This window comes from Petromyzon marinus, chromosome 4 (genome assembly GCF_048934315.1).
Source record: "Petromyzon marinus isolate PM22_M1 ecotype Great Lakes invasive population chromosome 4, UKy_Petmar_22M1.pri1.0, whole genome shotgun sequence".
NCBI classification, from domain to species: domain Eukaryota; kingdom Metazoa; phylum Chordata; class Hyperoartia; order Petromyzontiformes; family Petromyzontidae; genus Petromyzon; species Petromyzon marinus.
This window is the reverse complement of record NC_133670.1, coordinates 15,495,574-15,511,360: the sequence shown is the minus strand read 5'-3', so window position 1 is coordinate 15,511,360 and position 15,787 is coordinate 15,495,574. Positions and strand designations below refer to the sequence as shown.

The window sequence follows — 15,787 nt, the reverse complement described above, 5'->3', positions numbered from 1 at the left end:
ACACTATGAAGGGTTATTTTCCAAAACATTGCCAATTATATATTCTTCCTTTTTAAGGCAACGATGTGCATCACTTCCAATGCAGTATCACCAAATAATTTTCTGAACAATTAACTTCAGTTCCTCATATAAAAAAACAAATCCAAGATGTTCATTCTAGTTGTATCATCCTTCAGAGACGCCGCGATGGTACCAAATCACACGGCAGTACAAATGGAATGAATAAATGCATCAGCTTCCCAGTAAAACCATGGATGAAAAACATGTCTGAAAAGAACATTTTTGCAATCGTGTGTGCAGCTGGCTGAAGCACCCACGTAATTGCATGGCACAATTTCGAACAAGAGAAAGGCATTTGTAACAGACAGGTGCTGTGTGGTGGAATGGTTCGATTCAGTAGGTGTCATGTCCCATCACACTACAGAAAATGTTTACCTCCACCAGATGGTTGTCAGGTCCATAAAGGTCTTTGTCTAGCTCAATAACTAGACTCTTGAAGAAAGATGAGAATTTTCTCTTCTGCTTGTTGGCATCAAACTTGGAAGAGGCAGGCTGACAGCAGAAATATGCAACACAATGCAATGAATGCATGACACATTTTACAATTCAAGCAATAGAAAGTGTATTATTAAATCAGCACAGAGCTTGAGGGCACAATGATGCAATATGAATTGCAGTAATGTATTTAAATTCTTATTGCATTTTTCCAGTGTGTTCTTCTGCTTGTTGGCATGTTTACAACAAAAAATACCTTGACAAATTATAAATATGCAACAATTGGCCTTATAAATGTAATAAAGTTTGTCTCATATAGTTCAATTTTTAATGAAACAAGCAATAACCCTCACATCATCCAGCAGTCGTCCTTCCACACGTAGTTCCCATGATGCCACACTGCCTTCCTCATCGTCTGCATCTGGCTTAGCTGGGTTGAACGTGTTCGAGATGAAAACCCGCAGCTTGCGCTTTTGCTGCCAACACAATACACACATGTCAGAATCATCACCCCTCTCTTGCTTTAGTCCCACCTTTTGCTGTAGCGGAAACCTTCCCGATTAGTTTGCATCAGAAAGGAAATCCTGGAACACTCGGCAGGTGAGCAAACTCAATATTTCACACATTCCTCTTTAAAATTACTCATGTAATTTGGAATTATTGCTTGGTTCAGTGGCTGAACTAGTTTATGCAATATTATCTCCCTTAATGTATACTGTTTAAAATTATTTTCAAAAGTGAAAATTTAAAACGATATCCTGGCCAAAAGGAAGCAGTGCCACACATCACCCTGTGACTGCAGCTGAATATAAGTTATTATAACCAGTGCTCACCTGAGAATTGCTTTAGAGAATAGGCTATAACTAGATAGATTAAAATGACAAGACATGCTGCCAACAAAGCTGGAAAACATACGTAATAAACAAAAGTTATTTCAGAAATGCCTTTATTTTCACGAGCAAACTCGAGCATTTTCTGAATCCCAATCCTTTTTAATAATAACAATTTTAAATACAAGGCATACATTAGGGAAAAGCGTTTACAATTTATATATTTTTTAAATATTAAAATTAACAGGAATTGAGTGTGGGTAATAAAGTTTTAGGATTTAATAAAGTCAAAATACATTAGCCCTCGGACCTGAAGAGAAACCTAAATACATTGCAATATAAATATACATTTTCCAGAGTCTACATATTTCGACCGGATGAAGAATGGGTTAAGGACCTCACACTCGTGCCGTTTTTTTGTTGAAAATTTAATTTGCCGCTCAGCTGCCAGACAACGGGGACCGTTTTATAAAATCTCCTTATAGGCAGGGAGAATGGTGCAGGCGGTGGGGCGGTGAGGGAGATGGGGGGGGGGGCGCCCGTATGTGACGAAGCGCTTGAGTGGGAAGGCGAGCGAGCGAGCGTGCGCACACTAGCGCCACTGGGCCACGACGCGGCGGTGCGAGCTGTCAGGGAGATAGATGGCAGCTCCATCATACATCTGCCAGTGGGACTGCGCATCTCCCTTTATACACCCACCCGGATAAACAACAACAAGCGTGCCCGCCCATCCTGCGCAGCCGCCCGCATCTGCCGCATATGGCACCCGCAGCCACGCTCTATTTCTACACCTTTCAAAGCACCGCGTTGAGGTGAAAGCATCCACCAGTGCCATACGACTTTCCACGCCAATCACGACACTTTTGTATTCGTGGAGCAATTTCACTCAGTGTAAAGCAGTCTGTAAGGACAGCAGGACTTTGTGGAACTTTTCAAAAATAACAATTCTGCATTTTGTTTAAAGCTGATGGGATTAAGAACACAATATAAAACTTTTGGACCTTACACAATTGCATTCTTTTTTACTTTGTATACAAACGTGTTATGAAATGAAAAAAAATCGTAATTCCATTTCACATACCATGCAGCACAATAATAAAAAGCAAGAAGCATGGGCAATTTCATATCCAAGGCAACACCTTCATTGGCCTCTTGAGAGCTTCCTGGATGTCCAGACGTTTGCGCATGATGGTCTGGTCCAGCTTGCGCTCAAAAGCCAGCAGGTCCATGTAAGCCTGTGACTCGGGAACAAGCTCCCGCACCTGGATGTGGATGCGCACATGCCCGCCCACGCACTCAACCGGGCTCGCCGATGAAAACATCTGCCGCGCTAAATGCATATTTTATTAATTGTTCTGGTAATATTTTGAAAATGGCTACTATATAAGCTATCAATACGTTGCACGTATCTGCTTAAGGTCAGCTCACAAAATGGTCAGCAAAGAGAACCATGTTTGTTAAGTGCAAGACATTTGGTTATTTATTAAGAGGGCTTCCAATTACCATCTTGCTTTTCATACGAGCAAGTTAGATATTTAAATTATTATATTCCATGCCGAGTTTGTATTAAACATTTTTTTGTTTAGAGAAATTTAAAATATATACTTTTTTCTACACAGACCTCCAGGTGTTGTCAGCTATGTGAATTAATCTGTATTCTCAACCTGTTATTTTAAGTAAGCGGCTACAGAAATAAGGTGCACGAGGCAAATCCTTAACAAACTTTTGGATGAATGAAGCTCATTGAGCTCCCATGATTGCACAAGAGTTGAGGGGCGCACGGGAAAACATTCCAGTTATTATTCCAAGGGCGCTCTCTATTGAAAAGCTCAGAAATCTTTTATAACGTGTATCGAATTAACTTGAATAGTAGCAGAAGAAGAGGGATTGAATAATGAATTTTAAAGGGAAAAGCAGAGCTCAGGAATGTAAAGATATCTACTTTCTCAGCGCACGGACCACACAGTGTGCAAAAAAAAATCTTTTATTCCTCTTTCTCAGAACTGAAATCGTCTGCAGACACTGCTGCCATGCATGCTCATACTGAAAAACCCACAAAGAAAAAAGGTTTTATTTATTCAACAGCTCTGTGGACGGCTCCTCTGGAATAACCAAATCCGAGGGACCATCCCCTGTCACCACACTCCTTTAATCGGATACGCATTTCACTGGCTTGCTTTTCACTGCAGCAATCAGCAACGTTAAGTCTCTTTGGATGGTGGAGAATTTCATTTTTCCCAAGTCACGATCTCATCCCAGCTAGTTACCCGCCCTTCCCCCCCCCCCACAGCTCCTCACCACAAGCCAAAGCCAACCCAACCCGTGCTTATAAGATTGTAACACTCGGCTGCCCCAGTCGCCTTCATCTCGGTCTGCGTGTAATCGTGCCGACAATGTGATGAACTGCAGCACCGGTCCCAGCCGCATCGCCGACAGCCTGAGAATTTTCTGGTCCTTAAGAAGCTGGCAATTTTTTTTCCTTTTCCTCCCCTTCCCATCCATCCAACCCACCCCTCTTCCCGTGGCCGGAGGATTTCAGGCTCTGTGAAGTGCAGCTTCTGAGCTCAGATTACGCAGACGATTTGCATAATCAATGCACTTTAACTCCAAGGCTGTAGAGGTGTTTATTTAAATTTTGTGAAATGCCCTTAAAACCAAAAAGTAATCTTTGCTATATTGCACCCGTAAAATAATTGTGCAGTGGAAAATCTTATTTAATATTTACAAGTGCACATTTAGTTTTACCTTTGTCATTTTTCATCACCGATAAAAATACGGAAAATATTTGGGGTTTTTTTTTTGCATATAAAAACGTGTTTATTTCACATAAACTGTGAAAACACCTCTGGATATAAAGGTTACGGGAGCTTTGCTTCAGTAAGCCACGTTCTGAACATTTCAGAGTTTCAGAATATTACTTATTGTTATTTAAGGTTTCTTTTTTTTTTGAGCCTCAGACTTGAGCGGCCAGGTTCCAAAAAGGACATCTTCTTGAGGAATGTAGAAATAAACTCAGAATGCCACAGAGCAAAAGGGACCACTGTTTGTGCTGCCATTCGGGAGCTGGACAGGCTCTCGTTATGAATAGGGGGCGAGTATATTTATAGTGAGTCGTAAAGAAAATGGAGGTGGTGGGGTGTACAGTAGGTGGGAAAAGCCGACCTTACCCTCTGCGGCAGAATCTTATCAGCCATCTTTTTCTTCTTGGTGCTGAGAAAAAGGAAAAAAAACGGTAGGAACAGGGAGAAAATATCAGTCACCACGGCAACCACAGAGCAGACACGAGCCATCCATCTGCTAAATTTTAGTCGACACATTTTGTGCAATTCTGCTTCTCCCCACCCATTGCCCCAACCCTCTGCCCAAAACCCTCCCCTCGCCCCCCTGCAACAATCTTCCTTTATACAGCAAAGAAATGTAGCTAGTCACGCACTGCAGAGACAAAAATAATGAGCTTTAGCTCCTTGTGCTAGCGAAGCTGCATCAGAGTAAAGAAAACCTGCAAAAGATGCATTTTTCGGGTAAACCTGTTCCAATTTTGTGCTGGAAATTACATAACACTACTCCGCAGTAATTTTCTACCTGCTGTGCGCTTTTTGAAAGACCCACCAAAGTGAAGCACACAGGCAAATTGCAGCGGCAATTTTTTTTTCCAGCATCCGATCGCAATACGTGGATACAATATTTTATCAAACTGTTCCACCATTCACGCAGTGATGGAGTTGCTATATTTATAGAGAACAGAACGCACACACACTTCTTGATAGTAATGGGATTCATTTCAGGTAAAGCACAGGCAGTTGCCAGTGGGAAAAAAACAAACTAATTGATCAACCCATAATATAGAACACAAAACACCTCAAAATTTAATGTCCCTATGGTGCATTCATAAATACATTTATTCTTGAATAACAAACACATGTATAAAAAGATAATCATAACAATAGCACTGATATAAGCACATCACATTGTAAAATTATTTATCGAGGCTTTACCTGCGGCTGCGGCTCTGTGCCTGTTGCTGCTGCTGCTGCTGCTGCGACTGCTGCTGCTGCGATTGCTGCTGCTGCTGGGACTGCTGTCCCGGCTGCTGCGTGAGCGGCTGAGTAGCCGGCCGCTTGCGAGAGGGCTCCATGACGGACTGAAGCATGCCCGTGCGCACCGCCCCACTCCCTCCGTATGGGGGGCCTGACGGAGGACCCATAGGTGTCCCCTGAGGAGCCAGCCGGCTGCCTGCCGGCATCCCCGCCCGCTTGTGAAGGTTGAGCACGTGCGCACGCACCCAACCACATGCACACACGCACGCAGACACACATACGGAGGGAAAAAAAGCAATAAATACATGTGATGCACAGCTGCACTGCACTCAGTGTGGCTTGGCATATTAACACTGCAAATAACCAAGCGAAATGCCTCTAGATGTTTTTTTCATATATTAAATTCCCTACAACAACATGTTTTTCCTGCATTTCTTAGGTATGGAATTGCCCAGACTCTTTCTACTCTTTGCCGCAAAGCAAAACAAACACCTTATTCAAACAAGCAGAGCTATACAGCATGACTTTCATTCCAAAGCCTCTTGACATAAAACGTGCATGCAAACCCACATTTTCTGCCCCCATAGATGAGAACAGATGATTATGAATGTGATTTTTCAAAATACTTTCAATGACAACCGTTACTTATATTTATCACAGAAATGAATTAAAATGGCATAAGTGCAAGCACCTTTATAATGGCAAATGGAGAAGACAGCTGTTGGGACCGTAATTGCTTTAATGTCAAGTTTGGTTTACTCCAAGCATCTAACAAATTCATCAACAGGGTAAAACCAACACTTTAGGAGTATTAAAAAAATTATGGAAGATGGTCACATCGCAGTTATCCATATCCCATTTCGTTCAGCCTCACTTTCAAATTACAATGTACCTTCATGGGCTCAGATTGCTCTGCATCACAGCGCAGTAGATACCATACAGGGCACAAAGCCTATTCAAAATTTTGACCCATAACTCGTAACCTGAGCAGGTGGCCGAGCCACTGTAGGATTTGTAAACCTCAAATCACTGAGTACCAAGCAGAGGGACAGCTGGCATGCAATTATTTTAAGTGCCTGCTTCATCACTAGCCAGGCAACCAAACGCCTAACAAACTGAGCGTGGCACTCAAAACACAAAACCACTGCGCCCTACAGACTCGGCCGACATATTCGGTAATTCCAAGACAAGAGAAGTGCCTCTTGTGCACGACGACAATGTGCTACACATCGACAGTTGAATGAATAAATTATTTAAACCTCTCTATTCTTTATGCAAGCATGGCAACAGAATATGCAGTGTGTTACCGGAGCATGCAAAGGGAAGTTAATGGGTATGGGGGTTGGGTTGGGGGTAACAAGGGCAGATTTTTTTTTGGAGGAATGAATTAAAGCGGAGGTAATTGTGGTCAGTTCGTCGACAGTCAATGAAAGCGGTACGCATCCCTCCCAATCGCTTTGGCTGTAGACTTGGAGCGAATCCAAACATCAGAAAAAGGGGGTATTGGGGGAGGCAGTAAGAATGGCTTGCACAAAAAAATAGGGCCGGGCATCACAATGCATCTAAAACCCTTCCCAAAAGAGGGTAATAAATGAAACCGAAAGCTCTCCGTGGGATTTATCCCAAGTTTGTTCTGGCCTCCCATGTACTTACGTGATGAGGTTTTGTAATCAAGAAAGTGTTATTTTTTAAAAATAATTTTCCAAACTACTTGAGAAGCCCCATTAATGTAAATCTGCATTACTTTTAAGCAAAGGAAAAACTTTCGACATCTCGTCACTTCCATGGAGAAACTCCTGTTTAGCTGGGAAAGCTGCAATGCTACACAGTCACTTTAAAAGCAGCTTTGCCGTGTTTCACTCTTCCCTCAGTGTAATATGGCAACTGTAAACATGGTGCGAATTGGCAAAAATAATTTACATTCCCAATGGTAATTAGCAATGCGTTTATCCAATTATTTTTCAAATTAGTGGCTTCTTTAACACCTGCCCAGCTGCAGTCTGCCTATCGCAGTCCATCAGGCATATGCTTACATCGGCTCCTACTGTACATGTGCCTAATCTCTGCAGGCAGGCTCCCATGGGAATGGGATGGCGGCAAAGCCATTATGGAAAGCTGCCGCCACCCCACAGGGCTCTGCCTGGGACTTAAATTGGATTCTCCGTATTGATAGATTGCCCGGCCATCAATTGTGGCCGCCTGGGACCAGCCACCTGCACTTGGCTTTAAAAAAACCCTGAAATGAAATTCTTACAGTAAAATCCTGCCAATCGTGACGATGAGCAATTCTTACCACTTTACGTTTGTGGCAGAGGCGGCGAATACTTTTCTGAAGTGTTGTGAACACAGATGTGTGGGACATCTGAAATGCCACAAGGCTTGGTTGATCCATAGCAGCTTGCATTTGTTTTTGTGAAAATTGCTTTTTTGTAAAAGTAGTTTCAAAAGTTAGAATTTCAGACACAGTTACAATGCATTTCTCAAACTGCACAATGTATTTGGGTAGATGCAGAGTTATGCAGGCCTGATGTCAAGATTTTATTACATTTCATCCATTTTGAAACTACTTTTTCATTATCACCACATTATTACTTTTTACAGTTTACATAATTTACGAAACACTAATGGCACATTTTTATTTTAGTGCAATATGTTACATACATAGCACCAGAAGGCATAGTAATTTAAGGTGAGCAGCACAACTGCTGACAGAATTTTTATGAAACTTTAATGGACACACTATACCTCAAATGGCAGTGGCTGTAATGTCCGCATTGGAATTCCACATGCATCTGATTCCAACTGCACACATTTTTATTTCACATCTTATATTCCTGCTGAGCCGCGGAATGCTATTTCTATCCATTTATATTAGCATTCATTTTAGTACGATTCTCCTTCCTATTATTACTTATACTTAGTTCCTATGGCAACCTGTGCGTCATTACTTCTCAAAAGGGCAATTTTGCACCAGATTCCCATTTCTTTCCAGCCCATTACTGTGTCTCGAACACTGTACATTAGTGTGCGTGCATGTAGCGCCGTACAGCTGCAGTGCTCCCATTCAGTGGCGCGTCCCGCACGCGGGTGCGCTTCGACACAAGTGCACGTGCAGGGGAGGCTCATGCGCACGTGAAGCAAAATAACGAAAAGGCAAAATTTCGGGTTTCCACGGAGTCATCTACCTTCTATTAAATGTGCGCAACAGACAAGACAACGGACACTTGGGTTGAGGGCTCGCTCACAAACGTCGCAGCGAATGCCAGCTCAAATGCAAAGCCATCATGATATTAAAAGTGCCCCGCTCCTACACCGTCCCCACATCTACTGTTTTACGCACAAAGAGAAAGGATTAATTTGAATTACTGTACAGTATATTGCATCGCTTTCACTCACTACGCGCTTGCCAGCGACGAAAGAGCATTAGGGCTGGGGTAGCGGTAAAAATATAGATCTGCATATTCATGACAAGAAAGCTATGCCTAATAGAAATACATCACAGTTCTGTATTTCATCTCAGCAGTATAAATGTAATTTTCTCAATACATTTTGGCGAGCATGTGGGCCTTGTTATTTATTTAATGTAACACTTTATTACCAGTGGCTGAGGCATTTAGAAACACCAGAGCAGCCTTGACATACCCTATTAATACTGTTATGCAGAAGCCCAAACTTACAACGCAGCTGGCATTTTAATTTGCTCACTCGCACGTAATAAGCTCTACGATCATAAAGTGGACTCGTAACAAAAATAATCAGAAATCAGCCATACGTGAAAATTAACTTTTTAGAATGACATTGCCGCTTTGAATACTCAATGTGCGCACATTTACAGACATGGTTTTATAATTCCCAGTGCTCCCAAGTGCCAATGAGAATCGCTGGGATTACAAAGCCCCATTTCATTGCCGTGAATTTCACGTGTCAATACGAAAACGACCTCACGTGGCAGCTACAGAAACTGGAAGGGTACAGTGTAAATTACAAAGCTACACAGACAACGGCAAACCTGAATCAAGCACTTTACTGTACATGTGAACAAATCTGCAGCGACCTGAATTGACCACGGATGGCCAATTAAGGTGTACTAGTAGTTGTATGTCCCCGCTGGGGTTAAACAGCTTCAGCAATGCACTCGTAACACTTCAAATGCAAGTGTGCATACGGTGCACAGTATGTCAACATTGTGAAGTGGAGCACGCTTTGAAAAGGGGTTTTGGTCGACGGGGAAACATACGTGCAATTATAACCTTTTTCACGGAATTGAAGTTCATAAGCCACTTTGATGAGTTGCCTGCCAAAAAAAAGTGACAAAAAGTGACCCGATTGAGCAGAATTATTAAATAAACTTTTGAGCAAAATGACAGCTTTCTTAGATTAACGGTTCAGGGTATTGAAATAAATCTAAACACGTTTTATTGATTGGTAATGAGTACTCTTGCAAACATTGACATAATAATCTGAAATCATTGTTGCCACGCAAATGGTATTTTACTTTGAAAAATATGTTAAAAGCTGAATGTGTGCGAGTGCACGAGTCATATGCAACGGAATTTGTTTTTTTAAGCCCAATGAGGTTTGCATACTTTTATTTATACTGTGCTGTATTCTGCTTGGAGATTGTGTTTTTTCCCCCTTATATATAGTTTAATGGTGCAGTATTTATAAATGTTTCAGATTAATATTGAGGCATACATGAGGCCAATTGCAGAAACGAGGCTCCTGACCTATTTAAAGGATTACAGACATTGCCAGAATGTGATTACTGTACTCAGAATTTCAAGCCGAGTGCATCAGACATTGCATTGGAGGCTCTGTATTATAGCTTTGCCTAAAAAAATACAATTCAGGACACAAAAGCTCTAAGCTTTAGCAGCATTTAAATGTAACTAAAGCAGCATTGTGACCTGACAGCCACATTACCATCTCCTTTGTTGACATCCTTTCCAATAGCTATAGCCCAGTTGTCAGGAAAGAACCTTTACCCCCAGCACATTTGCATTTCCAGCAGCCAAGAAAACATTAAAAAAGTACTTTTTCGCATAACAGTGTGAATGAAACATGAGGGTTATAAACTGGCCTTTTATTTTCAAACAACTTATATGTAGTAATATGAATCATGCTGCCGAGAACAAAGAGATTCTCGATTCAAATTCAATTGTGAAGGCTCTAGGTCAGCAGTTCCAAACCTGTGGTCCGCGGACCCCTGGTGGACACGCGAAGCTACTACAGGGGGTCTGCGGAAAAGAAGACAAATAATAACATCCTCACCACCAAGGGAGATGTACAATTTCAAATAACTAGCAGAATGCGGTGGTCCGTGAAATCTTTGTAGGGGTTACAAAGGTGTGCGCAAACTCTAACAACCGATGCTCTGGGTGGGTAATGGAACCGCCTCGCGTGTCCACCAGAGGGCGCCGATGAACGGTCCTGGGCTTAACACAGCCTTTTACCAAACAATTGATGAATTCGGAGGCTTTGTTGCAGGGCACGGGTTTTTCTATGCATTTTTGATGAGTCACATGCATGCTACCCCATTATGTAGTGCAATACGCCTAGTTATGACATGACCACAATGTCCTGCTTGTGAGCAAGACGAGTATAATGTGCACTTTTTTTCTGTGAAAGGCAGAGAGCCGACCACATGTTAAAGCAGCTTACAAAGCTACATTTTAACTTTTGCACAACTCAATGAAAACGATTATCATTTGCTCTTACCCTGGTGCTGTGGGCAGTTACAACTCCTTATTTAGGAGTTAGTACCGCAGGTACAGAACAGTGTAGCACTCCACATGTAACATGCAACTGGTATCAGGCTCGCAGAGTTGGCGAGAAAAAAATTACACGAACAGGACTTCCTGCCTGCCAGGTCATTTCAGACGGCCGTTTTTCCAAAAGCCAATCTAAAAAAGGGGCCAGAACAGGGATTGTACAGCGCAAATAAAATTTTAGCTGTTTAACGTGAATTTTACAGACGGTCAAGTTAATCTATAATGCAAAGCCCTTTTTCACATGCTATTGCTTAACACTGTAATGCACCTTTTCCCGGTCCATATTCCAGCCCCCTACAAGGCTAATAATTATATGAACCAATGCCAAGCTTATATTTACGTATGAACGTGCTCACAAACCTTTTGCAAGCTTAAGCAAACAAACTGCAGAAACCTAAATAGACGAGCAATAGGAATAAACAATGGCTGTCCGAAGTACAGTATTGTATGTCAAATTTGGCACGTGACCAGAAACCATGCATACCATATGGCTGTTTGGTCAGTTATATATGTGTAATTTCACGTGACTATACAGTCGTTCCAGTGAACATTAAAACAATCAATATTTTGACACGATAACCCTTATACCGTACTTTTTCCCACTGGAAATGACAAATTTTCATGGAATTATCCTTAAATATCGTGATGTTAATCCTATTTGTATTGCACATGATTGTAAAAACATCAGCCAAGATATAGTTATGTAATTAAACATGAGCAACCTGACTGAAAGTAAGCTTTGTAATTGGCCAGTTCCACAAATTAGGCAACCTCAATCACCATTTTAAAATAATCTAATGCATATTGGATGTAATTTTTAAGGCAATTATCTACAGCTTTATACAATATTTTGGAATAAATCAATGGTTTGTCACATGCAGTATGTGAAATTGAATGCACCATCACCATCTCAGTGTGGATAATAGATCAGTCAGTTCGTTGCAGTCCATCCGACACCATCATGTTTTTATGAGAGTTTCTCCCTTTATTTGTGTGGACAAGTTACAATATACTTTGCCCAAATAAAACAGCACTTGATTATATTCATGATTACTCACATCTATAAAGTGCCCACAATAAATGCTTTAAATTGTGGAACAGCCCAATTGTTATGTATGTGGCTAACAGAATGTGAAAAAATTGTCGTCTAAAATGGTACATTAAAAGTTATTCCTGAGAGGATAATTTTTAAAATGCTCAATACAGTTCAGGTATCTGATAATCTTGGGTTAGCAATCTCATGAGTCCAATCGATTGGCTGCTTGTGGTCACTTGATCAGATTACTGAAGGAGGCAACTTTAAAATGTTTTCCATTGAGATGGTCAGGTGGCTCAGAGGTCAAAGGTCAGAGCACTGAGCTGACACTACTCAGATCCTGGGTTTCAATCCAGGCAGCCAGCTATGATTAAAATGGGTTCTCAATAATAGAGGTGATGGTCTCAGCCGGTCACCAATGGCTGTATGAAAATAAAACCGATCACATTAAATTTGCTTGTGTACATATTCTGGCTAAATTCCAGCTGGCAAACATGATTACAGTATTTTATGGGCGAGTGACAAAGTGCTGTTTCTCATGTCTGGACCAGAGGTCACATGAGACTTCAGAGGTACCTCTGTGGTATCTGCTTCTGTGGGTCATTCTCTAACATTAAGGGTTACACTGTTTTGCGAGAGCTCAATATTGTGCCATCGGTATCATGGATATAACATCAACATGACATCGATAGCACAATTGTGGAAAAAGAAATGGCAAAATTTGCAAATCTATCAATTTGTACAATGGTTCACATTACCTGTTTTAAAGTTGTGTAAATGTACCACACTAATCGTTATATCACGAATATAATCCATTTGTAACACAGTAATGCAGTATCTCATTCTCAGACTAAAAATATGCAGCGTGTCGCCGACTTTACTGCAGACAGGTATTGTTATATGCAAAGTGCAATATTGCTATAAACCATATTTCCTGCCGCAAGTGCATCCACGTGTTCTCCATACTTTGCTGTAGAAAATAAGTCGCAGCTTACTTGACAACTTCTATGGTAACTATGAAGGGCAATGGTATGCCTGTAACTAATGTTCAAATCCGACAATGACAGCATCATTTAAGGGGCCGTTCATAAATGACGTCACGCGATTTTGGACGATTTTTGCTCCCCCCCCCCTTCATCACACGACGTCACAAAAAGTCAGACCCCCCCCTCAAATATGACGTCACAAAGCTCTGCCCCCCCCAAAAAAACATGCTTCAAATCGCTTTAAACTATGTGCGTATTTAATGTGGCGCTGCACTCTGATGTAGGAGAAAAAAAATATTAAAAAGTCTATTTCATTAAGTAGAACGTGTTGTCTATATTTATTTAAAGTTGCGCATTTTGATGTGACGTCACATTTCTCACCCCCCCCCCCGTCACACATCGTCACAAATGTCTGACCCCCCCCCCCCCCAGGTGCGTGACGTCATTTATGGACGGCCCCTAATGTCATTACGTTATAAATATCATTTTTGTAAATAAGCTACCCTATAATACAGCAAAGTACAGTAGGACCAAGGATTGTGCAGACTCTGCATAGACACACTTATCTAAATTAAAAGTCTAGTAATATATACCGAATGTCTTTGCAATCAGAATACAAGTTGACACTGGGCCTTAATAGGGGGATTGAACTGCATGCCATTGATGGTAAATGGTGACAAATCAGCACCGTAATAATGACCACAGTAAAAAAAACTGGCGACACCAATGCCTAAATTAACAATAAACCCAACAAAGGCAAGCATTTACAACCCATTAATGCTCCGACGTAAAAACAAAAAAACCCATCACCCCACATAAAACAGCAATTCCCGTAACCAATGCCGCACACCCAAATGACAAGGTCTATATAAGAGTAGCCCACATACACACAAATAACCCAGCTGATGTGGCCTGTGGGCATCAAGCGCTACTTGATGCCAATCACACGTGGTGGTTTGATAGGGGAGGGGGGGGGGTCGTGATTGCGTCACAGAGGAAGCTTCCTCACGTCACACACAACCCGCTGGTTCCGCACAAACCCCCCACCCCCCCTGCATGCACACATGCTCAAAAGCAAACCATTTTGAGAGGAAGTTATTTACACGATTTAACAACAGCCAAAATATGCGAATTGTCACATTTGAGAATTTTTTTGGGGGGGGGGGGGGGGTGGTGGTGGCGGGGGGCACGTTCAGCGCCGCCTTCCGTTTTCATTCCACGTAGACAAATCCACGACGATATTGTGTGGGCCAAGGCAAGCGCAGCTACAGCTCACCAACACGTGGGGGCTGTAATCACGAAGAGGTGGAGCCGCGGGCACACATCTCACATTATCATCATCATCACCACCATCACGCCACGTCCTTAACCCCCACTGTACTGGCCACTGTACACCCGGTGGGTCACCGACGTCCTCATCCTCACAACGCGGCAATCCCCACCACCAAATCGGTACGAATCGCAGCGACAGCCCCCCCCCACCACCTCCGGCACCCCCAAAACAACACTAATAATAATAGACTGTAACATAATGGTATCGTTATTTGTGAATTACACCCGTCGTGCGATTCGGTGGGATGCAACAACGTGGACATTGCCCTGCTGCACCACGCATAACCGCAATAACACGGCGTACTATATGATTACAGCGTACGCGTTATTAGATGAATCACACAGTAGTACAAAGTCTCAACTCCACGCAGTCAACGCTATCCGCGAAACAGCTACAAACGAGGAGTTTCGCGTGCGGCGAACACCACCACCAACACCACCACCACCAACACCACCACCAACAACACCACCAACACCACCACTAACAACACCACCACTAACAACAACACCACCACCAACAACACCACCACACCGCCACCACCACTAACAACACCACCAACACTACCACCACCACACCACCACCACTAACAACACCAACACCACCACCAACACTACCACCACACCACCACCACCAACAACACCACCACCACCACTAACAACACCACCAACACTACCACCACCACCACCAACAACACTACCACTAACACCACCACTACTACCACTACGGCACAACGCGTGCGGGCGTACGAAATGTGTGGCTGCCTCTGGAATTTCTATTGTGTAGCAAGGATGTATATATAACTGCGTTGCTGCATATAGCAGCAGCATCAACACAAATGAACACACACTCACACACACGGTGACAATAAGCCTGCCCTCCATCATCCAGCAGCGCCGTGCCCGTTACCTTTTTCTCCATGGGGGGGGTGGTAACGCCGGGGGGGCCACCTCGCTCGGCCCGTGTTTTAATCGGCGAGGGGAGGACGGTGCTGGGGGTGGGAGAACATCACAGGGAAAGGATGGAGGGAGAAAGGAGGAGGTGGTGGTGGTGGATGGGGAGGCGATATACTGCGCTAAGGAGACGGAGGAGAGGGGAGGCGGGGAGGGTTGTGGGTGGGGGGGGGTAAAAAAACCCAGACGAAACGGGAGAGAAAGACGGAGCCACTAGCGACGCCACTACCACTGAACTGTCATCACCATCATCATCAGCACCACCACCACCATCAGCACCACCACCATCAGCAGCAGCAGCACGAGCAGCAGCAGCAGCCACGGCTCCCTGCCCCTTTCTCTCAATGCG

At 42.9% G+C, this 15,787-nt stretch overlaps 2 protein-coding genes across 5 annotated transcripts in view; one reads left to right on the top strand and one right to left on the bottom strand.

Annotated features, from left to right (window-relative positions):
- LOC116938641 (SWI/SNF-related matrix-associated actin-dependent regulator of chromatin subfamily D member 1-like) overlaps positions 1 to 15,787 on the bottom strand; it is a 22,043-nt gene extending 6,256 nt beyond the window's left edge. For 2 of the 4 annotated variants that reach the window (XM_032946048.2, XM_076058054.1), the window contains exons 1-6: positions 15,685 to 15,741; positions 5,321 to 5,577; positions 4,493 to 4,535; positions 2,465 to 2,587; positions 849 to 971; positions 436 to 552 (exon numbers count right to left, since the gene is read on the bottom strand). In XM_032946048.2, the coding sequence (XP_032801939.2) occupies positions 436 to 552; positions 849 to 971; positions 2,465 to 2,587; positions 4,493 to 4,535; positions 5,321 to 5,577; positions 15,685 to 15,726 (705 nt within the window). In that variant the 5' untranslated portion in view covers positions 15,727 to 15,741. The other 2 variants (XM_032946049.2, XM_076058063.1) reach the window with 2 other exon arrangements.
- Positions 14,399 to 15,787, top strand: part of LOC116938640 (acid-sensing ion channel 1-like) — a 276,037-nt gene continuing 274,648 nt past the window's right edge. Inside the window, exon 1 of the mRNA XM_032946045.2 lies at positions 14,399 to 14,607. The gene's annotated coding sequence lies outside the window, so the exon portion shown is untranslated. The remainder of the gene's footprint in view (positions 14,608 to 15,787) is intronic.